General features: G+C 44.1%; 1 protein-coding gene across 3 annotated transcripts; it reads right to left on the bottom strand.

The window, feature by feature from the left end:
• Nucleotides 1-10786: 10786 nt before the first annotated feature.
• On the bottom strand, nucleotides 10787-24727 carry GORAB (golgin, RAB6 interacting). 3 transcript variants are annotated; one of them, XM_030572938.1, is made up of 6 exons: nucleotides 24577-24727; nucleotides 22131-22479; nucleotides 17498-17599; nucleotides 15333-15473; nucleotides 12132-12606; nucleotides 10787-11947 (listed from the first exon to the last, which is right to left on the bottom strand). In XM_030572938.1, the coding sequence occupies exons 1-6, from the start codon at nucleotides 24650-24652 to the stop codon at nucleotides 11903-11905; spliced, it is 1188 nt and encodes a 395-aa protein (XP_030428798.1). In that variant the 5' UTR covers nucleotides 24653-24727; the 3' UTR covers nucleotides 10787-11902. The 3 variants fall into 3 exon arrangements, with proteins under 3 accessions (XP_030428798.1, XP_030428799.1, XP_030428800.1); XM_030572939.1 differs by having other exon boundaries at nucleotides 24589-24725; XM_030572940.1 differs by having other exon boundaries at nucleotides 10787-12606.
• Between the last annotated feature and the right edge of the window lie 2953 nt (nucleotides 24728-27680).

Genomic DNA, 27680 nt, shown 5'->3' on the forward strand with positions numbered 1-27680 from the left:
CTACAGCTCTCCCCAAAGCCCTCTCCTCGGAGAAAACCCCCAACCTCAGGACAGGCAGTGTTGTGTAGTGGAAGGAGACAAGTCCGCAGAGCTACACTCTCTGGTGTTCCCAGTCAGCTTCTTCCACCAACTCCCTCTGGGGCCTTGCGATAGTCTAAGCTCTGTGCTTCAACGACTCCCCTCTGTCACACAAGAATAATTAACTTCACTCCTATGGGTGGAGAGAAGATAGATAAATGTTCATAATGTGCCCTAAGTCTATTTGTTACCTATTAGTGTCACTTCAGTTTGGGGAATACTGGCAGCAAAGAGCATTCAAGTGTTTCCTTTAGGTATTATTGATGAATGTGATTCCAAGAGGATGGTTGGTTTAGATCACCACCCAAAAGGCCAGGTGCTCATCAAAACTTTATTACTTGGATTACAAGCTCTGTGGTACAGAAACAGTCTTGCTCTGTGTTTGTACAGCACCTAGCACAATGAGCTCCTGCCCCAGGACCGAGACTCCAGTACTTTTAATTATCATTATTCAGAACCTCTTACATCTACAAAACAGTGTGATGGAAAGTTTGCGAGACCAGGCTGCCCCCTGAAATGCCCAGCTCTTTTTACTTCTGATTGAATGAGAAATGCCACAAGAATAGCATTGTGTGTGGAATTACAAGACTTCTTCTGTTGGTCTGGATCCTGAGGGTTGAGCTGGGTCAATCTCTAGAAAAAGTGGTGACTGGAGTTTTTTTTGAACCTCCCAAATTATTCCTGGTTTGGCTTACTGAAGTCAAAGGGAGTTTCATCTGTGCAAGGACTGTAAGACTAGGCCCTTACATGCAACTTTTTCCTTGAAGAGCTGGTGAAAAAGTGTGTGTGTGTCGGGGGGGGGGGAATTCAAAAACAAAAAGTTTGCATTATGCAGTGTTTGAAACAGACCCACTGGCTTGTGATTTGAATATCTTTCAAAATTTTCAGCCAAAGTCAGGTTTTTCAATGCCCCCTTTTCATTGCAGTTTGGATAAAAACATAGTTTAAAACACACACACACACACACACACACACGGTCTTTGCAATGCTGAACTTTTTAAGACACATTTTAATTCTCAAAATAGGTGGGTTTTTTTTTTCTTTTTTTTTCAGTGACATAAATTTTCTTCCAAAGATTTTTCTCCTGGTGGCCTAGAATAACATTCAGTCAGTCACTGGGTCTGGTAGAGAGTTGTATATTTGATATTTTACTAGTAGTTTCATCTCCCACAAATATGCTAAGACAGGGGTGGGCAAACTTTTTGTCCCAAGGCCCACATCTGGGTGGGGAAATTGCATGCAAGGCTGGGGCAGGGGGTTGGGGTGTGGAAGGGGGCTCAGGGCAGGGGGTTGGGGTGCAGAGTGCAGGAGGGGGATCAGGGCAGGTGGTCAGGGTACAGGAGGGGTGCAGGGTGCAGCAAGAGGCTCAGGGCATGAGGTTGGGGTGTAGGGTGCAGAAGGGGTTCAGGGTGCATTCTCCAGCCTGGCACCACTTACCTTGAGTGGCTCCGGGGTGGCAGCAGCACACAGCAGGGCTAAGGTAGGCTCCCTGCCTGCCCTGGTCCCATGCCACTCCCAGAAGCGGCTGGCACCAAGTCTCTGCAGCCTGTGAGGTGAGGAGAGAGGCAGAGGGCTCTGTGTGCTGCCTTCACCTGCAGGCACCACCACCCTCAGCTCCCATTGGCCACAGTTCCCCATTCCCAGCAGTAGGAGCTGCAGGGGGCGGTGTCTGCAGGTGAGGGAAACGTGCAGAGCCCTCTGTCCTCCACTTTCTCAGGGGCTGCAGGGATGTAGTGCCATCCACTTCCGGGAGCAACATGGGGCCAGGACAGGCAGGGAGCCTGCCTTAGCCCCATGGCACCATGGGGCATGGCAATCCTGCAGGCCGAATTCCAAAGCCCTGATGAGTCACATCCGGCCCGCAGTTTGCTCACCCCTGTGCTAAGAAGTCAGTGCTGCTGAAAGGTCCCAGATTAGCAACTGACACTCTGGAAACTAAAGAGTGCTAGTAGAATTCAAGGGATAGTGGCAATAAAAGGGTATTGTCAGAATAAACAAACTAAAGAGTGTGAGGCGCTCCAGTACTACACTATTGGAGTGCAGATAAGTACCTTAGATAATAAAGACCTGATAACCCAATCAGAATTAAACAAGAATCCGCCAAAAGCCCCTTAATCCACATTAAATCCCTTTTAACCCAATTATTTCTCATAAGGTTTAGGGAACAAACTGGTCTTAGGGTGTAGGCTCTATTGGACCAAGCAGGAGATGAAGGAAAAAGGGTATTCCAACACTGCAGGTAGACTGACAGTGTCCTGCTGCTTTCTGTTAAAGCAATTTGCTTTGTGACTGCTTGGGCCCACATCCTCAAAGATATTTAGGTACCTAACTCTCATTGGTTTCATTGATGGAGGCGAGGTGTCCAATAGCTGAGGTTCTGTGCCTTTGTGGCTTCTGAAACCTCCCAGGGTAGGCTCCTCTTCTAGTAGGCACCTTTCCCAGCATGCTTTTCTTTGGAGTTGTCCCGTTTACATTTGCAGACGCAAGCAGCTGGAGGCCTAAAATAGCCAGTTTATTGCTGCTGGCTGTATCACACACCACATCTAGCTGGTAAGCGCTCTTCATGCTTATAGACGAGAAGGGACCATCATGATCACCTAGTCTGACCTCCTTGTGCTTTCACTTTATTACCCCTAAGGATGTGTAAGAGCTTCACAGAAAGAATAGCCTTGTATTTCGGAAAGTATTAGTAAGTTTATCTTATAGAACTTAAATCTTTTCTGAGACAATCACCTTGGGCTGAGAGCTCTTCAGGTCTCATAAACTAAGCAGGGATCTGCTGAATCAGTAATCAGATGGGAGCCAGACAAAAACCCAGCACACAGTAGGGAGTTTTATCGGTTATATAGTGAGTAGCGTTCCTCTCCCTGAACCAGAACTGAAATGATACCCCAGATTAGATTTGGCAAGCCAGTCAAGTGACTGCCTATTATTTGACTACAATCAAATATTCCAGTAAGAATGCCCCGATGTAGGCAGTAGCCTACTTTTTTTGATCACATCAGGGAGCCATTCTTTCATTTTTTTTTAAAACTTCATTTCATTATGTTTCACATTTTTCTGAGTTCAAATAACTAAGTTAAATAACCTGTCTTTTGTAATTAGACATAAAAAAATGACAAAGCTAAATCTAGGTCATAAAGTCTTACTCGTTGTTGTTCTAATAAGTTCTTTAAAATATTTGACCATTTTTTATATTATTTGACAATATTTGATCAATATTCGACCAGTCAATCATTTTTGGACCAGTCAAAAGCCAAACCCTACACCAGATGCTTTTGGATGGTACTATGCTGCTGGAGGTGCCATGTTTTGTTCTGGTCTTGACCACTGGAACAAGATCCCTTGGTATACGAGGAGGTAGGTTAGCACCAATGTCGTGACCCCATTTCATCTGAGGAAATTATATTCTATTTCCTTACATTCCCTTGGCTGCTTCATTTGAATGTGACATTCTTTTGCACTTCCTCCCTTAAATTGTTGTGTGGTGTTGGCGGGCTGTGCAGAAGCGCCTGCTAGTGGTGTCAAGCTGTTCTGCAGGGCTCCAGAACACCAACCTCCAAAATGGCTGAGTTCCATACTTATATTTCACCTACTGACTACCAAGTATGAACTCCTCAAGCCTTAACATGGAGCCACACACAGTCCCCTTGGACATTCCGATCTGTCTTGCCACCCAGGAAAACCTGCCTTTGTGATAGATGGTCCCTTACACCAAAGATCACAGCAATATTCAGGTTACTGTCTATTCCAAAGGACCAGCCACTTACCCCAGGTCAGTTGCACCTCAGATCTCACACTAAAGCCAACATTTGTAACTAATCCTATAATAAACTATCTGAAGATTCATTAACTAGGAAAAGGAAATAAGAGTTACATATAAGATTAAAGTAGGTAAACATACATACAAACACAAATGAGTTCTGATTTTAAATTTCTTTAGAAAAGGGAAGGAAGAGAATCTGGAGAACTACAGATCAGTCAGCCTCACCTCAGTCCACAGAAAAATCATGGAGCAGGTCCTCAAGGAATCCATTTTGAAGCACTTGAAGGAGAGGAAGGTGATCAGGAATAGTGAACATGGATTAATCAAGGGCAAGTCAGGCTTGACCAACCTAATTGCCTTCTATGATAAGATAACTGGCTATAAGGGAAAGCAGTGGATGTGATATATTTTGACTTTAGCAAAGCTTTTGATATGGTCTCCCACAGTATTCTTACCAGCAAGTTAAAAAAAGTATGGATTGGATGAATGGACTATAAGGAGGATAGAAAGCTGGCTAAATCGTCAGGCTCAACGGGTAATGATCAATGGCACAATGTCTAGTTGGCAGCCGGTATCAATCGGAGTGCTCCAGGAGGTCTGTCCTGGGGCCAGTTTTGTTCAACATCCTCATTAATGATCTGGATGATGGAATGGATTGCACCCTCAGCAAGTTCGCAGATGACACTAAACTAGGGGGAAAGGTAGATAGGGTCCAGAGTGACCTAGACAAATTGGAGGATTGGGACAAAAGAAATCTGATGAAGTTTAACAAGGACAAGTGCAGAGTCCTGCACTTAAGATGGAAGAATCCTATGCACTGCTACAGGCTGGGGACTGACTGGCTAAGTGACAGTTCTGCAGAAAAGGACCTGGGGATTACAGTGGACCAGAAGCTGGATGAGTCAACAGTGTGCTCTTATTGCCAAGAAGGCTAACAGCATATTGGATTGCATTAGTAGGGCCGTTGCCAGCAGATCAAGGGAAGTGATTATTTCCCTCTATTTGGCACTAATGAGGCCACATCTGGAGTAATGTGTCCAGTTTTTAGGCCCCCCACTACAAAAAGGATGTGGACTAATTAGAGACAGTCCAGAAGAGGGCAACGGAAATGATTAGGGGGCTGGGGCACAGAAAGGCTGAGGGAATTGGGGTTATTTAGTCTGCAGAAGAGAAGAGTGAGGGCGGGATTTGATAGCAGCCTTCAAATACCTGAAGGGGTGTTCCAAAGAGAATGGAGCTAGGCTGTCCTCAGTGGTGGCAGATGACAGAACAAGAAGCAATGGTCTCAAGTTGCAGTGGGGGAGGTCTAGGTTGGATATTAGGAAAAACTATTTCACTAGGAGGGTGGTGAAGCACTGGAATGGGTTACCTAGGGAGATGGTGGAGTCTCCATCCATAGAGGTTTTTAAGGCCAGGCTTGACAAAGCCCTGGCTGGGATGATTTCGTTGGGGTTGGTCCTGCGTTAAGCAGAGGGGTGGACTAGATGACCTCCTGAGATCTCTTCCAATCTTAATCTTCTATGATTTAAAAAAGTAATAGAAGCTTCTATAATGTGCAAAGCTCTGTTTGTACTTTAGGGCTAACCCAGGCCAAGCACGGAGGCTCTGTTGTTTATGCTTAATAATGCTTGCCTCTCAGAGTCCAAGCAGCATAAAATTACAGTTCCTCCGTGTTAGAGATTTTTATTCCTTTCCCTCTTCTGATTTGAGTTGTAAATTCAGGTACTGGGAAGAATTCACTTGCATATCTCCTTTTCTTGGGTGAGGGGAGTAATCAACAAAATCTTGTAGACTCAAACTTTAAGGTCAGAAGGGACCATCATGATCATCTAGTCTGACCTCCTGCACATTGCAGGCCAGAGAATCTTGCCTATTCTAACCTCTGGCTGAGTTACTGACATCCTCAAATCTTGATTTGAAGACTTCAAATTACAGAGAATTCACCATTTACACTAGTTTTGTCAAGGTTTTTTCTCCCACTTTGAACTTTAGAGCACAAATGTGGGGACCTGCATGAACACTTCTAAGCTTAATTACTAGCTTAGATCTGGTAACACTACCACCACCCATAAATTTCAGTGTCCGGGGCACTACCTGTCCCCCCAAAACTTTCCCCTCCCTGGGCTGCCTTGAGGGACTTCACCAATTCCCTGGGGAATCCAGACCCAATCCCCTTGGATCTTAAAACAAGGAAAAATAAATCAGGTTCATAAAAAGGGAGGTAAAAATCATCTCTGTAAAATCAGGATGGAAAATACTTTACAGGGTACTCAGATTCATATAGCCCAGAGGAAACCCCCTCTAGCCTTAGATTCAAAGTTACAGCAAACAGAGGTAAAAATCCTTCCAGCAAAAAGAAACATTTACAAGTTGAGAAAATAAACATAAGACTAACAGGCCTTGCCTGGCTGATTATTTACAAGTTTGAAACATGAGAGACTGATTTAGAAAGACTTGGAGAGCCTGGCTGTAGGTCTGGTCCTTCCTTCTTAGTCCCAAGAGCGAACAACGAACAAAAACAAAAGAGCACAAACAAAGATTTCCCTCCACCAAGATTTGAAAGTATCTTGTCCCCTCATTGGTCCTCTGGTCAGGTGTCAGCCAGGTTTACTGAGTTTCTTAACCCCTTACAGGTAAAAGAGACATTAACCCTTAACTATCTGTTTATGACAAGTTTACACCTACAAGCGATCCACGCCCTATGCTGCAGAGGAAGGCAAAACCCCCCAGGATCTCTGCCAATTTGACATGGGGGAAAATTCCTTCCTGGCCCCAAATACGGCAATCAGTTAGACCCTGAGAATGTGGAATACCTGGGAAAGAATTCTCTGTAGTAACTCAGAGCCCTCCCCATCTAGTGTCCTGTCTCCAGCAATTGGGCATTTTTGCTACTGGCAGTCACCAACCGGCCACATGCCATCATAGGCAGTCTGATCACAATATCCCCTCCATAAACTCATCAAGTTAAGTCTTGATGCCAGATAGGGTTTTTGCTCCTGCCACTCCCCTTGGACGGCTGTTCCAGAAGTTGGCTCCTTTGAGGGTTAGAAACTTTTGCCTAATTTCAAGGCTAAACCTGTTGATGGCGTTTATAGCCATTAGTTCTTGTTCTTGGCACTTAAATAACTCCTCTCCTGCCCTGATATTTTTCCCTCTGATGTGTTTATAGAAAACAATCACATCTCCCCTCAGCCTTTGTTTGGTTAGGCTAAACAAGCCAAATTCTTTGAGTCTCGTCTCATAAGGTAGGTTTTCCATTCCTCTGATCATCCTAGTAGCCCTTCTCTGCACTTGTTCCAGTTTGAATTCATCTTTCTTAAACACCAGAACTGCACACAGTATTTCAGATGAGATCTCACCTGTGCCTTGTATAATGGTACTAACACTTCCCTGTCGCTACTGGAACTACCTTGCCTGATGCATCTAGGACTGCATTAGCCTTTTGTCCTCTGATGTTCCACAATCATTCATCTGGTGTTGATGGGCCTTTTTTGTTAGGCAGGAGCTAACACTTCATGTTGGAAACTAGTATTTCACACTCATTAATGCTTCTCTCCTGTCTGGTGATTTACAGGTACAAACACTCATATACTTCTTTGACAACATGAGATACAGATATTCTAAGTGAGATTAATGCATGCAGCAATTTACAAGTATTTCATAAAGTCTAAACACACTGTTTAACTCTAATAACTGTTTTAACAATACAAACACACAGGGGAGCCAGCAGGGCCAGCGATTCCATTTAGGCGACTGTACGGGGCCAGGATTTGGGGGGGGGGGGGTGGCATTTTGCCGCCCTCAGCGGCAATTCAGCAGCAGGGGGTCCTTCCGCGCTCCCGGTCTTCGGGGCACTTCAGCGGCCGGTCCCAGAGCGAGAACAGGACCTGCCACAGAATTGCTGCCGAAGACCTGGAGCGCGGAAGGACCACCTGCCGCTGAATTGCCGCCGACTGGGAGTGCAGAAGGACCCCCGCCTAGGGCGCCAAAAACCCTGGCGCCGCTCCTGGGAGCCAGACTGGTTCCAGTTATGCATTTGTCTGTGTTCAGTTGAGACCCTGGGACCTTGGCATGAGCTGACACCTGTCTGGTCTGTCAGCATCACAAATGGGTCAAGTGATTTTTGGCTGTAAAGTGCTTTGGGATGAAACATTCAATACAACCTTAAGATATTGTAAATTGCTACCGTCCCCCAATCTTTCACTAAGATGTGCTCAAACCTGGGTTGAGAATGGACACCATGATTGTACTCCCAAAGTCAGACCTTTACACAACAGATTGTGACTGAGGAATCAGCACATCCATTACTAATCTACTCACAAAAATCTTCAAAATTCTGAAGACATCCATTTGAATATTGCCATGCTATAACACTCATAATGCTCATCAGAGCACTCCACAATGCAGTAGACTGAATGCTGTGAAATGTATTAAAGAGTATGAATACGACTCTACCAAATTCAGGGCTGTGAAAAATGTGTCTCAGACCATGAAATCAGACCTCTCCTGTGAAATCTAGCTATTGGAGGGGACGGGCAGGGCTGGGGGCACCCCAGCTGTGCGCTCCTACTGTGCCCCCAACTCCAGCTGCTAGTCCCCTCCAGGCTGGAGAGGGTCAGGACTCTTCCCCTGCATGGCAGCACTTGGGAGGCAATCAGACCCATCTCCAGATACCTCCCTTGGCTGGGGTGCTCCCAGCAGTACCAGGGAGATCAGACTCACTTCCATCTCCAGCAACATTCTGCAGTCAGGGTAGGTACCCAGAGGTGGGCCTGATCTCCCTGCAAGCACAGTCAAGCAGAAGAGCAAATCCTGTTCCTCCCCAGTCCAGCCAGGACTAGCAGTAAGGAGCCTCCAGCTGCAGCGCTCCCAGCAGTATAGGGGAGATCAGAGACTCCTTCATCTCCAGGAACCTGCTGTGGCTGGAAGCAGCTCTGGTGCTGCTGCCTTTGGAGCCCAGCACAGAACTGAAGGTGGCAATCCATGACTCCACTTCCCCCAACAGCTTTGCAATGCCCCCATGACCCCCTTTTGCGTTAAGATCCTCATGCTTACAACATACCATCTGAAAACGTGAAATAGACTAATTTTCAAAGCCTATGGCTGTGAAATTGATCAGCATGGACCCTGAATTTAGTAGGACCCTAACATGAAGCTAAGAGTAGCTTTTGCTTGATTTCAATTTTTATTTCTTTTGAGGAGAAAACTCTTTAGTTCCCCCAAACCATCTCTTGGAACTTCTGACTAATGTACATCTTGTTATGATTGGACTGCTTAATTCCTGCATGGGGAGAATTTAAAACTGTCGGACTGGCACCCATCAAAATATTTGTGAACTTACTCAAACTGGGTCAGGCTGAAGTGGAAATGACACAACTGTAGTGTTTTATATCACTTGTCAGAGCAAACAAGAGAAAAAACAATTTAACTCTTTCCTACAGAGAAAAATGATCAAATGTTATCCATTTGCATTTAATATCTCCTTATGGCTTCTAGCCAGACAACTTCAGTTTGCAATCTCAGAAGCTAACCAGAGCTAGATTTAGTCAGAAGTTAGATGGGGGGAAGGGAGGGACCAGCAAAGAGAACCCCCATATTACACAAATTGGCACTGCTGATTCAGAACACTCTGCTGACACAGTAAAAATCCTCAGCATTATGTTTGGATGCCATTGTGGGTGCTGTTTTTCAGATGTTTCAGCTGGATATAAGATTGTTCATGCTATAGAAATGACTTTTAATAGAACTTGTGCTTAAGATCTCTTAGCTACTCTTAAATCGCCTAAATTGATAAATTTTGCCCTCCGTTTCTGTTTTGAAGTGTTCACTTTGTTGCAATTATTGGAAGAGCATTTTACAGATACATTTCTGCCTATCAGATGCTCACACTGCGTGTTCACTGTGGGCATGTGTTATTCATTACCACCATTGTGCAATTAGGTAATTTCAGGGAGATGCTCTTGTTTCTGCTCCCTGATTGGATGAAAATCAATTCACTTTGAAGATGGAAGCCAATCAGCAGGATTAAGCAATTTTGGGGACATGGTTTTTTCCCCTCCAAACTATCTGGGTCAAGTCAGGGCTGAGATGTTACTGCTAGAAAGTTAAGCTGGTGTAGCAGCAGAGATCAGATTTAAAATTAGTCTGAATGTTGTGGGTGGAAACTATGTTATCAGAGGTACAATCTTAACTAAAACTTGTGGCTTGTCCCTCTCTGCCTATTTCAACTACCTGTCAGTGCTCCAGCCAGGGCCCTTCTCCAGTTGAAGTTGCAAAACATATAATATAGCAGAAGGATTTGGGACAGCAGGCCTGGGTGTTGAATTAAGCACTATCTCCTTTTCCAAGCACCTGCCAAATGCTTTTATTGAACTTGGTCTCCAATTTTGTCAGCTGTCACCATCAGCCACAAGCCAGTTCATAACTGCAGCATGAATTAATGTGTCCAATCCTAATTCTGCAGAACACACGTGGATCTCTAGGCTCTGTCCAGGAGAGTAATAGGATTCCCATAGTACTGTGGTGCCACACGGTGCCCCAGATACAAGAATATTTCATATGTAACAAAGATGGGTTTTGAATTTTCTAGTCTCGTTTTATAAGCCATCCATGAGACAAATAGGAATTGTGGAATGTGTGTGGGAGAACTTCTCTTGAGACTGTTTCCCCCTGGAAGATGCTTGTTGCAGCCACTGTGACAAAGAAGTTCCCTATTGCTCCTCCAGATTGCTGTTAGCTGGAGTTCCATGTTATGGGACACAGCTCTCCAAAGCTATTTTACACAGTTTTTTGTTTGGAAGAGCTACCTTTGGGGTGTTGGTTGCATATAGAGTGAAGGCTATCAAAGGGTCTATCTTTCAAGCTTGCTACATTATTCAGAACCTATTCTTGTCCCATCTCTTGAACACCAAATACTATAACTGAAAGTAAAAAAGCCACATGGAAGATACATTAATTTATTTTTACAATAAAAATTGTGAATAAAGTGTCATGGCTTTCAATGACTGAATAGATAATTGGTCCCTCACAATTGCATTTGGTGGGGTCACTCCAGTGATTGTCAAACTGTGAGACACAAACGTTCAGTATAAGAGAGAGTTAAAATTTCCATAGTGAAAGAAAGCTGCAGATTGTGTAGCAGAGAAGAAATGAAAATTTCTGTCTGGTTCATGGTTGCATCATAGGCTCTCTGCAAACCACCTTACTCCAAGAGGTCATTGCAAAACCAGAATTGTATTTTTGTCTTTCCCCATCTGGAATGATTTTTTAAAATCCCTTTGAAAACAATAATTGAGCAAATTAACAGGGTTCTACTGGGGTTATACACACCCACCCTTAGGACAAGGAAGTTGTTAACTTGAATTTACTGAACATTACATAATGTATGGAAAGGCTTAGTTCCCATTTACTTTTGGGGTTATTCATGATTTTATCAACATCAGTTTGATGTCTCGGATTTAAGGCAGCTATGATGTTACTGAAAATGAGAAAATATTTGTAACTGCATTTGTCAATACTAGCCAGATCTCTAGTGTACTGTTTCTGTCTGCAACCACCTCCTTTCTACCATACATTAAGCTGATACTCTTGTAACACATTTGATGCTGTAATTTCACAAATCAGACTCCAAAGACCAGATATTACGAATTTTACAATAATTTGTAAAAACAGACACCAGTTATAAACAGGAAATATTATAGCCAATCTGGCCTTTGTAGCAACATACAAATCTAAATTTGTTTATAATTCTCTACAGACTGAAGTATCAGCTACCATATCCAAGGATGTCTCGGAAAACTTGCTGGGTTTTACATGATTAAAAGAAATTTGCAAAGGAAATTTGTGGACACATTGGAAATGTCTTACGTACATGAGAAAAAGTACATCTCTGTAATAAAACCTAACCTTTAACGACACCTTCTCAAGAAAACAAACATCTCCCTTTCTTGGTTTGATGTCTGCAATGGTTAGCTGGGAATTTTCACTCTCACACAAGCCCAGCCTACAGACAAACACTGCTGCTCCCTTCTTAGTACTCCGTCCTAGCAAGCCCCAGTCTCACAAAGCTCCATAAATAGTGAGCAAATCCAGGGATGAATGGACCTAAAAATACAAAACAGGACAGACAGGTGACCCAGAATGGAAGATTGACAGGTCACTAAAAATAGATTATTTTAAATCAAATTAAAAATAGAGGTAATGTAAGAGGGATGTTACTGACACTGCAGAAGCCTTGGAGTAACCTACAGCATGCAGTAAATCAAGTGTATCATCCATCAGACGCTACCTTATCTGCATATAACAATAATGTATCAGAGCGAGCTGGGGTTTCATCCCGAGTAGTGTTTACTGATTGATTTTGGCTACCCATATTTGAAAGTGACTTGCTACAGGAATTTCCAGGCTGCTCCACTAACTGTTCAGAAGCAGCACCAGCATGCTCATTCTCCTTCACTGTAGCACATGGAGCTGCATTTTCTTCAGCAGTCCGAGACACATTCTGAGACTGGGGAGCCTGTCTCCTTGCTTCTACCTCCTGCTGCTGCAGCATCTGCTCCACCTCAATCTCAAGTTCCAGATTTTCTTCATCTGCCTCCACTTCCAGCTGCTTCATTAACTCTTCCAGCTTCTTGGCCTTACGGAGTTCATTCTGCTGTATTATAGTGCATAGATGCTCTGTGAGACGCTCCTTGATTTCAGTCTTCCGTTGGAAATCTAGCTTTGCTGCTACATACTCTGACTCTGCCTTATCATATCGCTTCCTGCGAAAATAATTTTTTTGGTGTTATTCATCCTGAAGAATCCCAAAGTACTTTACAAGTTACACACATGGATGAATACTTGATCAATTAGTGAAAGGCATTTTCCTCTGGAGTGGGCAATGACAGCTATTTAATAGCACACACAAACATTGTTCAACAATTATAAGGCAAGGGATGGAAAGGAGAATGTGCCAGCAGAAGAAAGTCCACTCCATCAGTTTCCACTGCTGCTGCATTCTAGGAGTAAATTCCCTTGTCTGAAATGCACAGGTGGCAAACAATTTTGTTGACTTTTGTATGAGATTCATCTCCAGCATGCTGAAAGAAATCATCACTGGTAACTGCTCCATGTATTCCAATGGAAAATTAACTATTCAGAAAGATACCAAAGCGATTCATGTTCATTTTATTGTTAGCTAAACAGATCAACAATCCAACAGATATAAATTCTATGTAATTAATGAAGTGGTCACATTGCTACTTCAGTCTTTTCTAAAAGTGTACTTTCCGTCATTCAAAAAAACATTTACCTATGTCACTAGCAGTACAGATGGGCACAGCACATGACACCATATAACAACCACAGCTTTTGCAGAGCCACCAATGTAGAAATAATCGTATCATCAGCATGGACACTTATCAGTTCGTACATTCTGACATGACAAACTTTCTAATGTAAAGCAACAATTACAAATATTTTGTGGGGCAACATAAGGGTGGAAGGACTTAACTAGTAGAAGGATACCACAGGCTGGCTAAGAGAGGAGGGAGGCTGTGGACCATATGAACCATGACCCTGTGTTGCACCTTGTGACTGAGCATCCACAAATACAGTATCATAAAAGTGCCTGTAAAAACAAAGAGCTGCTTCGTAAAGCCATATTCAGGTGTCTCATTACCAAGCAATAGAGGGACACAGTGGTTCTTTTGTTTGAGGACGCAGAACAAAATAAAGCAGGATTCTTTCAGAGTATATTCCAGTAATAAATAACTGCAGGATTCTGCTCCCAGCTGGAGCTCTATCCCTGGCAGTGAATGACAAAGTCATGTCCACAGGGCCCCAAAATACCCACTCCTCTTTCTGTCACAAGTGAGTCACAGAGATGATGTAATGAAGGACTCAGAAATGAAGCATACATGCAAGGAACAAAATTAAGGTTACTGTGGAAACGTGTCCAATTAAAACTTTAACCTGCATGAACACAGGGTTTTTTTTTTCCTCCATTGGAATATTTATAAATACTCCATTTTATAACATTCAGATGTGCAAACTATGCAATTAGGACTATAAATATTGCACTTGTTGGCTTAAACTGATTTGGCATTTAGCCTTAAAATATGAGGCAAAACTTCAATAATTGCTCAGAAAGGCATTGCTTGTTAGGTAAATGAAAGCTTTTAATGGCAGGTGGCATATTCTACAACACTGAAAATCCATGTGTAACTACTTTCCAAATCATGAGAAACTGATTATACAAAAACACAGCAATCTCATGAGGCATATTTTTAAAGCTTTGCCTTCCTTCCCTAGTAACCTTCCTTTTTCCAAGGATTCCTTTGTTATCTAAGTACAGTTTCCTGTAAACATTCTGTATGATTTTTTCCTATCACTGAGAATTTAAGATGCACAGTTCAAAGGGGTATAATGTTATGATACATGTCTAAATGTTTCATGATTTCTGAAATCTGTATGAGTAAATCCTTCAAACACATTGGCATTGAAAAGTCTTCTCTGACATAGATCTGAAACAGAGATTTTTCCAAAATATCCTAAAATAGTGGAACTACATAATGTCAGCTAGTCCCTGCCATTTTAAAATGATAATTGGTCGATAGCCATCCTCAGTTCTTAGCTACCACTGGTATTCATTTAAAAACTAATTACCATGTTTATTGGCCTGTGGGTCAATGCACAGCAAAAGTCACAGGGAAAACTACAATTTCTACATGTTGAATAGTGAACTAAAATCAAAACCAGACATTTTCCATTTCAGTAAATGCCTATATAAACATGCTTATATTTACGCACTTATGTTGTGGTTTACCCTATACTAATGAGGCACTCGATTAATTTTACATGTTGAAGGATGCTGCAAAAGGGAACCGTCAGAGTTGCACTCCCTTGTAGTAGTAGTAGTAATAAAAAGAATAGTAATAAAAAAACCCTCAAATGATAGAGACATTGAGAACCTTGAAGACTGACCTACATTTGGTCCCAATTCAAGAATGTACCTACTTAGCTTTAGGCATGTATGCAAGTGAAAGATTTCAATAGAACTTAAGTGCTGTCCTGAATTAGGGTGCTTAACTGACTCAGGACTTTTTTTTACAGAGTTGATGTAATACATTACATGTGTTTGGTTCCTCTTTTAAAACTGCTCCTTTCCCAGGAATAAAGCCAACAACAAAACTACCCTATAACACAAGTGCTTATGTATAACTCTACCATAATGGACCAGCACATATGTACGATGAAAGGGGTGGGTGGGCGGGTGGGTGGGAGGTGGGGGAATGGCAAGTAAAGTTTTCAGTCAGGAAACTTATGTTAGTTGCAGGCTTCTGTTTAGGCCACTATGATCTAAAGAGAAACCACTGTATATTAAAACTTATTAAATACACCTGCACTGTGTCTTTTAATGACATGACTCCCTTCAGCTTTCTTCAGTGAAAGGAAACTGCATACATTTTCCCAAGAGTACTTGCTGCTCTGTCTGTTAATTGCTTACCGAGCAAATGAATAATCCATGCTGGCCTGATCGATTCGGTTTCTTAAGATCCCAATGTCAGCAGACACCATGTCATCCAGAGCCTGTAGCTCTTTTTGGATCCGCTTTAGTTTCACTGTTTCAGCCTGAGTTCTTTTGGATCTGAAAAAACAAGATGCAAGTTCTCTCTCTTTAGAAGCATCCTACACAAGAGATGTGTTTAAATTACAGACCCACCAGCTCATTAGAAGTTGCTCAAAGATTTCTCTTTTGTAGTTTAAGATTTTTGATCTTTCTTCCCATATCTATGGGGATCTAAAGTGTCTGCTGTTAACAGTCTGAAACAAAAATATGTAATGACTGCAATCAAAGTGCCTAAAATGGACTGTATTCCTTCACTCGGAAAACTCACTCTCTGAAACTAAGTAACTTTAAGCATAAGAACATAGAAAATTGCTAGAAAGGAAAAGGGCACTTCGTCCTGCAAACTTCCCCCTTCAAAGAATCCCAGACAGCAGGAGCCAAAAAGAGACTGGGTAACCTAACCCAAATGTGCTTATTTCCATTTTGTAGGATTACTCTCTCTAGGCTTGATCCAAAGCCGAATGAAGTCAATGGAAAGATTCACATCAAATATGAAAGATTTCAATCAAGCCCTACATAATCTTCTTCAACTCTGTTTATTACATTTGTAAGTTTTCAAGAACTGAAACTATCTACAGGAAGCATATTCAGACCCAAGCACCTTAAGTAATTTTCAATGAGATCTCATACTAGGCCATACTACCCCTGCTCATCATATCAGTGAACCACGTTTGATTTTCCATAAAATAGCCTTGGGTATCTTAAAATCTTCAGTCTGACTGACCAGCATTAGCAAACCCCTTCACCTTTTTAATCAATTCACCAATTCTATCATCAACTCGTCATGCAACCAATACTTTTCTCACACCACCTGTATCCAGATACATACCATCTTTGCACCTCCAAATGCCCCTTATATCAATTCCTTTACATTCAACTATAACAGAGACTTATCCTGATATTCCCACAACTAAACGTTAACTCAGCCCTATCTTTCACCCTTGTATCAGTAGACTAATAAGCCTTTTTAGCTCAGCCACTTTTTCCAAACTACACATTAGCCCCGTCAACTACATCTTCTAGTCTTCTCTGTTTCACTCACCCAATTCTTGTATTCTCTAGTCCCATACTCTGAAGCCTGTTGGACACTGCTGCTTCATTTACCTCTACACATCTTCTTCACTTAGCATTAAAGGTCACTGACTTAATACCAACACTTGTTTCTTGCACAGTGTGCATTCAGTCTGAACTTAGCACAGCTGGTTGTCCTCTTCTATCAGACTCAACTTGCTGCACTTTTCATTAAGATGTTTTTAATGGAGATCCTTTCCATTCCAGAGAATCTCAAAGCACTTTACACTACACATCTTAATGAATTAAGCCTCTCCAGACTTCTGAGAAAAAGGTAATACTCCCATTTTATAGGTGAGGGAACAAACAGACAGTGACTTTAACAAGTCACTGGCAGAGCTGGGACTAGTACCCAGGAGTCCTGACTCCCTGTCCCCTGCTCTAATCACTGTACACAATACCACCAAATGAAATGTTCAATCACTGATCTGTTCAAGAACATAAGATTCACTCTGTAAAGTTGTAACAGGAATTATCAGTCTGCAGAAGAAGCTGCGGGCTTGGCTACACTGGCGCTTTACAGCGCTGCAACTTTTGCACTCAGGGGTGTGGAAAAAACACCCCCTTGAGCGCTGCAAGATACAGCGCTGTAAAGCCTCAGTGTAATCAGAGCTGCAAGCTACACTCGTAAGGGATGTGGTTTACGTGCAGCGCTGGGAGAGCTCTCTCCCAGCGCTGGCACTCCGACCACACTCACGCTTCAAAGCGCTGCCGCGGCAGCGCTTTGAAATTTCAAGTGTAGCCATACCCCGCATCTTCAGAAATGCAATCCACATAAAAAGAGCTTCTTGGCCACCACACAATTTGGAATAAAATGTGAGTATCATGTACTGTTGCTCATTTGCGCACAAAAACAACCTTCAATGCAGAGGAAAGGGGGACAAGCTGGATTTGCTAAAACGTAGTAACTTATCATAGACAAACACCCCCTTCCCTAGGTATGGCAGTAGAACGCAGAATGTCCTCATCACCTTTCAGCAATGGCTTTGGCCAGGAGTGCCTTCTTGCGCTTATTCTTCTCTTCCATCAGCCGCTGCTCCTGCTGGAGAACTTCCCAGTGAGATTTCTCCTGCCTAGACATTTAACAAAGCAACAGGGTTAAACAAGGATTCATTTCTTTCCTGCCTCACCCCACTCAAAACAGCAGTCATACTCCTTGTGTTTATTTTGTTGGAGCACCCATTAAAGATTTCCAAGAATCCAGGACAGCTCAACACCTTGGTTCTGTGGGAGGAAGACTGATCAGGAAGAAGAGTTATTAGCTTCAGGAGATACTTGACAAGTTTACTCTTAAAAAACAAGCCAGGGTCTCTTATGAACAAAGAATGTGGGGTTTGTTCTTTGTTACATTAGAATCCCATGTTTTTAACTAAAATTAGCATACATTGTTCACAAATAGGTGGCTTTCCACTATAAATCATACACACCCCAACCCATCTCTAAAATCCTGGGCAAATATTTTATGGTATCATATAAATTCATCCTAATTGGATAAGATGAATGCAACAGTCTTTGGATGTGGCTGTCAGTGGCCGAATGCCATTTTTCCCTACTTAAGTCACATCATGTTAGCTGTTGCGGTGGTTTCATCCATCACCTTTTCAAAGGGATCTCAGTAATAAACTTCTCCTCATAATTTAATGCATAATAGGGCTGTTCTTCCATGAACAAGGCACACAATGGAGGATAAAAATAATTGGTTTTTAATTTAAAAACTATTTTTGTATTTAAATTAGGTGTCTGGCTTTATTTTAATTATAGTAAGGCTTTCTTTTTAAAAACAAACCTGCTTAATGTATTTTATATTAAATTCATATTTAATTTTAAGGTCTGAACTTATTATAATTTAGTTGCAACTGTGAAACATGTTTTGATAAGAGAAGTTTATGTATCCAAAACATTCAATGTTATTTTAATAAAAATAAATTGTATATGCTGTTCTGGTTAATTAAATTTCATTTACTCCCCAAGGCAGCTTGACACAAATCATGAGCAAAAAGTTAATCATCTAATAAATACACAACATATCATTCACTATTTTCTAACATACAAAAAATGTACAATTAATAAGAATCTGAAAATAGTAAGCTATACAATTGTCTAAATAAATGTATACAGGTATAGTATATCCTCCTAGGTAGCAAAGACATGTACCAAACTAGTGTGTAAAGTAGTATTTAGTTGTAAATCAACATGTTTTAATGGTCATATCAGCAAATGAGAATGCACCTTTACTGAGAAAACAACAAGTACAAATGGAAATGTTGATTAAAATTGATTATTTAAATTGAGGATTTCCACTTGGTGATTTTAATTGCTGTGATGTAATCAATCCACCCCGGAATAAAATATCAGAAGTTACTTGATAGCTAAAGAGAGAGAAGAAATTTTTTCAAACCGCTGTGATGCTAGAACATGGTGGGGTTATTTGACGTAGGACTGTTCCAATGGAATATACATGGTAGTTGAGTCTGCACTGGTGGCTACTGGGCAGCAACCAACGTGTTAGCTGTAGAATGTACTAACTGGGAAAGTTTGGGCCTGTCAGTCTGACACAGCACTATCCATGGGCAGGGTGGAAAATATCAATTTAAAAAATATCTTTTTATAATTTAAATATATTTTTGATAAAATGCTTTTTGAGGAAAAAACCCTATCTAAAGATAATTTTAATTAAGATACATTATAGCTCAAAGATTTTCTGATATAGCTGTAAAACTCATCTGAAAAGTTTTCAAAACAGATCACTTTAAAAATGTATAGTGAGTACCTTCTAAAAATGAAACCTACATCTGAGTTCTGAAGAATATATATTGAGGTTATAACAACCAACAAGAATGCACTTTTTAACGTAGGGCTTGTCTACATCACAAAGTTGCAGCGCTGGTGAGGGGGTTACAGCGCTGCAACTTAGGAGGTGTACACATCTGCAGGGCATCACCAGTGCTGCAACTCCATTTGCAGCGCTGGCCGTACTCCCGTTTTGTTTCGGGTGTGGAGGATCCAGCGCTGGTGATCCAGCGCTGGTAATCAAGTGTAGACACTTACCAGCGCTTTTCTTGACCTCCGTGGAATAAGCAGGTATCCCAGCATACCTGAGGAAGCCTCTGGTAATCAAGCAGGTCTCCTTCCCTGGTTTGCAGGGGGGTTTGGGGAACGCGAGAGCAAACCGCGGCGAAGCTGGTCTCCTTCCTCGGTTTGCTCTCGCGTTCCCCGAACCCCCGTGCAAGCAGGTCTCCTTCCCTGCAGTTTGCAGGGGGGTTCGGGGAACGCGAGAGCAAACCGTGGCGAAGCTGGTCTCCTTCCCCGGTTTGCTCTCGCGTTCCCCGAACCTCCGTGCAAGCAGGTCTCCTTCCCTGCGGTTTGCTCTCGCGTTCCCCGAACCCCCGAGCAAGCAGGTCTCCTTCCCTGCGGTTTGCAGGGGGGTTCGGGGAACGCGAGAGCAAACCGCGGGGAAGCTGGTCTCCTTCCCCGGTTTGCTCTCGCGTTCCCCGAACCCCCGTGCAAGCAGGTCTCCTTCCCTGCGGTTTGCAGGGGGGTTCGGGGAACGCGAGAGCAAACCGCGGCGAAGCTGGTCTCCTTCCCCGGTTTGCTCTCGCGTTCCCCGAACCTCCGTGCAAGCAGGTCTCCTTCCCTGCGGTTTGCTCTCGCGTTCCCCGAACTCCCGAGCAAGCAGGTCTCCTTCCCTGCAGTTTGCAGGGGGGTTCGGGGAACGCGAGAGCAAACCGCGGCGAAGCTGGTCTCCTTCCCCGGTTTGCTCTCGCGTTCCCCGAACCCCCCTTGAAGCCGCCCAACAATGCTGCAGTGTGGCCACATCTAACACCACTTGCAGCGCTGGTTGCTGTAAGTGTGGCCACTCTGCAGCGCTGGCCCTATACAGCTGTACTAATACAGCTGTAACAACCAGCGCTGCAAAATTATAGATGTAGACATACCCGTAGAAATCCATGAATAAATTGAATCTTCCTGACTAGTGATTTAAATCAAATCCACCCTGTCTATGGCTTTGCTGAAGTATGTGCTTACTTTTTAAATGAATACATGCCATGGAGCATTACAAAATGCTTACAGACGGGAAGAATGAACATTCTACTGAATACTGGGACTCTCGATGGAAAAAGAAATAGAGCGTATGGAGGCATGCGGGAAAAGAAACCTAAATGTAAAACACAAAAAAATTACCTTAATACAGGCTGTGCCAGATAGCCAGTCTTTTACACAAAGGAAAAATAACTACATGTAAGGCACCTGGCCATTTATGCAGTGCTGTACCACAGTAGAGAGCAGAAGAACTTCCTGACTAAAACTGCACATAGCTGCTTACAGCAACATGGAATAGTGGACTAGATGGGGCATGCGTCTGATCAAGTATGGCAATTACTGTCCAGATGGTTCACAGGAGGGTGCAAAAATCCCCCCTCTAAGCCCCATGGGGTAATTTGATCCCTGTGATACTCTCATCCAAACCCCTAATTGTTAAAGATCAGCTCATACCCTAAAACATGATATTTTATCCCTTGTTTCCAATACTTTTTAGCATTAACTAACAACTTTGGCACCCAAGACCTTATTACTCTGGGTACCCAGAAGTAATTTCGGACAAACAAGGGCAAAATAGTTACAACAAACAAGACAATGAGTATACGGTCCGGGAGTCTAAATACTAGAACGAGCAGATTTTTTTTTTTTCAGTTAACCTCACAGCCTTCTCTTGATGCAAAAAGGATGGGGGTTTTTCAATCACGTTAGCTCAAGACCATTGAAAAACCCCATCAAGATGCAGTCTAGCACATCTAGAGCCATGTTAGCTGGCCATAATTTAGCCAAGCGAGGAGACTATACAACTGAAACCCATCCTGACATCGAATCAAAAGAAGGCCCACAGAAAGTTTTGAAAACCAGGAGAGCAATTTTTTGAAAGGGACAAAAGTTACACAGAACCAAAAAGATGCATTTCCAAAGGTGAGCTTTGTATACTAGATAAATAAACCAGAATCAACAGAGATGCGCTTAAGCCTTCAAAGACAATTAAAAAAAAAAAAAAGTCCCACGACCTGGCCGCCTTGCAATTTAAGTCCCTAATCCTGCAATCTTGCCTGCATGGAATCTATTGAAGACAATAGGACTCCCATCTTCACGAATTAGGGCTCGTCTACACTGGCACTTTACAGTGCTGCAACTTTCTCACTCAGGGGTATGAAAAAACACACCCGAGCGCAGCAAGTTTCAGCGCTGTAAAGCACCAGCGTAGACAGTGCACCAATGCTGGGAGCTGCGCCTCTCGTGGAGGTGGGTTTTTTAGAGCGCTGGGAGAGCTCTCTCCTAGTGCTCTGCCACGACTACACAAGCCCCGTTAAAGCACTGCCATGGCAGCACTTTAATGTTGCCAGTGTAGACTAGCCCTTAGATTGCAGGACTCAGGTCTACATGAGATATTACTGAACAAAGGGTGGCAATTAAAGGATCAGCAGGAAAGAAGCAAAGGAGAAGACTTCTTACTCTAAAATACAGTACTGTTTAATATTAAACTTCAATTTATTGTACAACAAAATGATGAATTAGTAAGGAATAAAACCAATCCCTTGATTTTACAGACTTACTAACAATTCCACTCTCTTTTTCTCCAGTTTGAAATCCATCTTTACATGGAATTCCTGGGGATTTTCATTGCCATTACAAGGATTTTCAAGTCCCTGTGCATTCTGTTGATCTCTGGTGTCATGTTGCCTTTGATCCTTGATTGAGGATGGAGGAGGTGGTGGCAGAGACTGTTGAGGAAGACAGAGCTTGTGTTTTGGTACAGAAAGCAGCTGTTCTGGAAGTACAGAGGCAGCTCCATCCTGCAGTCCCAGTTTATGACATTGCTGCTGAAGAGCTTTTTCTCGGAGCAACTGCTGACGGCTCTTATTTACAGACAGGGGTCGACGCTGATGATCAGAAGATTCAGATATATCTATTTATAGTAAAAATAAAAACAGAATCCTTTTAGGAGAGGCAAAATCTTGACAATTTGTTTTCTTATAAACTCTAATGCTGGTAACATGATCAATCTTTGTCAGAAAGTCAAATGAGTGCGGCTATGCAAACAAGCCATGTAAAAATGTTTTGCTGCTATAATATTAATACTAGAGGTTCAGGTTATTTCAGTGAAATACAGAACTTGGAAGCTGGACAGAACTCCTGGATTACTCAAAGCTGTGGTAAATTCTCCATCACTTGAAATCTTTCAATCAAGCTTTCAGGTCTTTCCAAAAGGCATGCTCTGGTTCAACCACAAGTTGTTGGGCTGGATGCAGGAAACACTGGATGCAACTGGATAATGCAGTTAGTCAGACTAGATCAGTGGTTCTCAAACTTTTTGTACTGGCAATCCCTTTCACTCAGCAAGCCTCTGAGTGCAGACCCCGCCCTCCCCCTTAAATATAAAACTTTGTTTTTAGTTTATAATACTTCTTTAAATGCTAAATTTATAGCCCTACTGTTTAAAATGAACTTACCATTTCTTACTGCTTTTAAATTAAAACAAAAAGACATTTTTATCAAAGTATTGTTATAAACAGAAAAAATATTTTTAAATAGTTGCTATTTAATACTGGGGGGAGGAGCAAGAAGCAACTTTGTCAATATCACTTTTCACAGCAGACTTTGTGCCCCATTGTCACCCTTACTTCTGCGCTGCTGCTGGCAGAAGCTCTGCAAGTTGCGCTACTGCTGGCAGCAGCACGGCTTTCAGCACCACCACCACCAGCAGCACAGAAGTAAGAGAAGCAATAGGGTGCTAAGTCTGCTGTGAAAAATTATATCTGTATGTTTGTTAATATCACTTTTCACAGCAGACTTACTAGGGCAAACTTCTGATCACTGTTCACAGCTTCCCAGCTAGATATTAACGAACATATAAATATCACTTTTCACAGCAGACTTACTGGCGCCCCACTGAGACCCTTGCTTCTGTGATGCTGCTGGCAGCAAGTGCTGCCTTCAGGGCTAGGTGGCGGGAGAGCAGCAGCTGCTGGCCAGGTGCCCAGCTCTGAAGGCAGCACAGCCACCAGCAGCAATGCCACACAATGCCACCTTACCTCTGTGTAATGCTTGACCTTTGGACTGGGAAGGGTGGCTGGTGGGGGGCGGGGCTAAGGCAAATTTTGGAGAGGGTATAGCCCGCACAAGCCCCCCGCCAGCACCACTGTGTGTTTGACTGTTAAATTATAAGTTTTTGTTGTTGTTTTTTTTGCCTTTCCTAGTGTTCTGATTGTTCTGTGGTTTAACGTAGCTCTTCAGCGGCTGACCAATCAAGCCCTCTAATGTTGTCTTGGTCCCAATATCAGTCTTAGGGAAAACGGCACCCTGGGAAAACTTCAATTTTGGTGCCCTTCCTTTGGAGATGTAGCGGGGCTGGAAGCAGAGCAGGGCAGTGGGCCAGCCATACACAGGGCTAGCAACTCAAGATCCCTTGGAATAACCTCACGACTCCCAGTTTGAGAACCCCTGAACTACATGATCATAAGGGTGCCTTGTAGTCACAAAATCTATGAGAGAAGAGAAGGGAGAGAATCTTTTCCATCACATACATGTAAGAAACCAGCAAAAGATTCTCACATCCGAAGGCCGGAAGGAACCACTGCGCTCCCCCGCACCGAGCCCCTGCCTAAGCCAGCCCGGAGCACGTCCCCAAGCTAAGCCCTGTTCCAAGTCCCAGCGGTTACCGACCCTCCCTGGTACGGGATCGGAAGGGGCCTTTCGCCTCCGGAGCGAGTTGGCCAAGATCCGTACAGGGCTGGGCACCACCACAGACCCCGCTCCGGCCCCACTGCTGTCAACGCCAGGTCAAGCTAGGCGCGGGCAGCCCCAGGGCTCCGGCTGCCCTGCCCAGCGCCCCCGAGCTCGGGCCAGACCCAAGGTCCCAGGAGAGGCCGGGCTCGGACGTGGCCCCGACACCAGCTCTGCGCCCAGCCGGCCTGCGGGGGACGCCAGGCTCCGAGCATCCGCCCCACGGAACCAGTAAGTGCTGGCTCGAGGCTCCCGCCAGGGACACCCGGCCCCCGCTCACCCCGGCCGGTACCTGCGTGCGGCCCCCGCAGCCTCCGCAGCTCCTGCTCGGAGAAGCCGGCCCAGCCCCCCGCCATGACGCCTCATCCCCGGGCGTGGCGGCGCTCGCGGCCGGCGCTTCCTCCTTCCGCTGCCACGTGCAGGCCTCGGCAGGACCCCGCGCCCGGGCCTGCCCCTAGCTCCACCGGCCGCTTCCCCACAGCCTGTTACTCCGGGGGTATCAATCACAGAGCAGGCAGCCCTAAGGGCAGCCCGGCGGGGTCCTAGCGCGTTACCATGGAGAAGAGGGCGGGGCCTCAAGGGGAAGGTGGCTGCTGGGCAGGGGAGGGAGATCTGAGGGGAGGAGCCCTGCAGAGGGGAGCGGGGCGGCTGACTCCCGCCTGCTGGAGCTCAGCCGTTGCTCTCCCGCCCCAGGGGTGAGGGGCTCAGCCGCAGACTCCTTCCTTTCTCTGTGCCCTGAGGGTACCAGTGCTGGGCCAGGAGCCAGGCTGGCATCTCCTGCACTCTGCCCATTGGGCGCTGCACCACTGAGAAAGCAGCAAATGAGACCATAACAGAGCTCTCCCGCTCTCAAGCCCTCTGAATGTGGCAAGGCATCCTACAGGGCTCACCGGAATAGGGACAGCTAGTAAAAATGGAGTAATTTAGCTCCTGCTACCCTTGCTAACTGATCATTTCTACTGTACAATAATAGTTCATGGCGTGGCCAGGAGGCAAGTTTGTGGCAGATTTAAAGGCTTGGCTACACTTTAAATGCTACAGTGGAACAGCTGCACTGCTGTAGCACTTCAGTGTAGGCACTGCCTACTCCGGTGACAGGGATCAGATAATCCACCTCCCTGAGAGGTCAGCAGAATTCTTTCTCATCAATTTAGGGTTTGTCTACACTGGCACTGCAGAGCGCTGCAACTTTCTCGCTCAAGGGTGTGAAAAAACATCCCTGAGAGCAGCAAGTTTCAGCACTGTAAGCTACGCCCCTTGTGGAGGTGGTTTTTTTAGAGCAGCGCTCTGCTGTGACTACACAAGCCACATGAAAGCACTGCCATGACAGCGCTTTAATCTTGCCAGTGTAGACTAGCCCTTAGTGCTGTCTGCACAGAAATGTAGGTTGGTTTAACTATACTGCTCAGGGGTGTGGATTTTTCACTCTTGACTGATGTTTTTAGTCTGACTTCATTTTCTAGTGTAGACCAGGCTTAAGGATTTGACTACGCAGGCAGCAGAGCTAGAAGTTTATGATTGCATGATTGATTATTTGGCTGGGGAAAAGCAACCCAAATTTGGCTAAATAACTAGGCCTTTGAAAAGTTGCAGTTCACCTATGCTCAGTCGAGATTAAAGCTTCACAGCTTATTTCCCCAAAGATTCCATCTGCTCAGGGCTAAGCAGGACTTCCCCTGCAAGTGCAATTCCTGGATGCTCCAAGTTGTGCCAGGTCCAGGTCTGGGCAAGGGATCTGTGAGCACGGAGCCTGTCTCTCCTGTGCTTTCAACATCCCCACCCTCATCACTGCTGATGCCTAGGCAGCAAGGAGACAGCAGCTGCCTGAATCATGTGCAGAGGGGACAAAAGCCAGATCTGGTGGGGAAACAAGTAGAGTGGGACAAAGGAGCCTGGCAGGAAAAGATTGGACTGGAGGTTTGTGGGAGGAAAAGGGTAGCTGGAATTTGGAGTTGGTGGGAGACTGGGAGTGGCTGGGTAAGGATACCAGGAGCTGGGAGGGGAGGGGAGGCAGAAAAGATTGGAATTGGATGGCAAGGAGAGTGGGACTGGAGCCAGGGAGAAAACTGACAGGGACTGGGACTCAGTTGGGGTGGAGAGACAGAGAATATGAGCAGCCAGGGGAGACTGAGACCAGTGGGATGGGTGGAAGGAGGATGAGGGGCTGGGAAACTGATCTGACACAGAATCAGGGTACAGCAGAAGAACAGGGATGGGAGAGGAAAAGAGACAGACAAGGAGCTGGGGGCAGGGGGGTGGCTATTGAGATTGCACAGGGAGCCACAGAAGGGACTGGGGATGGAGGGTGAAAAGACAGATAGGATGAAGAGTCAGGAAGGGGTAACTGGTAGTGGCTGGGAAGGAGATGGGACTTGGAGCTGGAAAGGGGTGGGAGAACTGGGAATGGTTAGGCAAGAAGATTGAGACTGGGAACAAGTGGGGGGACTGAGACTAGGATGGTGAATCCAGAGGGAGAGTCTATGATTTGCTGGACAAGAAGACTGGAACTGGGATGAGAAACATGAGTGGAAACTGGGACTGACAAGGTGAAAAGGATGGAACTGGGATGAATAGCCAGGGGTGTGGAAGAGAGGACTGGGACAGGGCAGGAAGGGAACAGCACAGAAAAACTCAAGCTTGGGGGAAACAGAAAAGTCTATCCGCACTAGAGCACTTCCCCCTCCAGAGCCTTCAGTGGAACCCAAGATTCCCGAGTCTCACCATTCCTCTGCTGTCAGCGTATGTCTGTGAAACCCACTGGCAAACTGTCTCATCCACCTCTAGTGCTGGTCCCCATAGAGGATGACAACTTACTATTGCTACCAGTTACTACATTAGCTCAAGTAGCCAAGATCTGTGCAGTAGATCTAAAGGTTCCAACTGTGCTGAAGTCCCACAAAGGTGTCAATATGATGTCACATGTTGGAATTTCTGTTTTTTCTTTTTTCTTTTTTAAAAATCTAGGAAATTACATATAAAAATCTGTGTTAAAAGAACATCGTTATGGTTGTAAAGTCAAGCACTCAAAAGTTAGGAAATGCCAGAATGCAAGTTGCTTGTGCCTATATATTAGTTTTACACACACACACTTCCATGTCCATAACATATAATATGTTTGCGTGCCCCACATGTGCTTTTCTAGACCTTAATAAATTTGAGTTTCTTTTAAGTTTCATCTTAACTGTCAATTTCCTGTTTAACTGTTGGGTTGGGATAACTACAACATCCTTGTAATGTATTTTACCCTAAATTACTGTTGTGTATTCTGCCTTAATTGTATTCCAACATTTTGTTTGGGAATACAGATATATATATTTACAAATAAAGATAAAGGAAAAAGACAATTATAATATACTTTTATATCTCAACAAAGACAGCCTTCCA

Source organism: Gopherus evgoodei, chromosome 8, assembly GCF_007399415.2.
Source record: "Gopherus evgoodei ecotype Sinaloan lineage chromosome 8, rGopEvg1_v1.p, whole genome shotgun sequence".
Taxonomy (NCBI): Eukaryota; Metazoa; Chordata; order Testudines; family Testudinidae; genus Gopherus; species Gopherus evgoodei.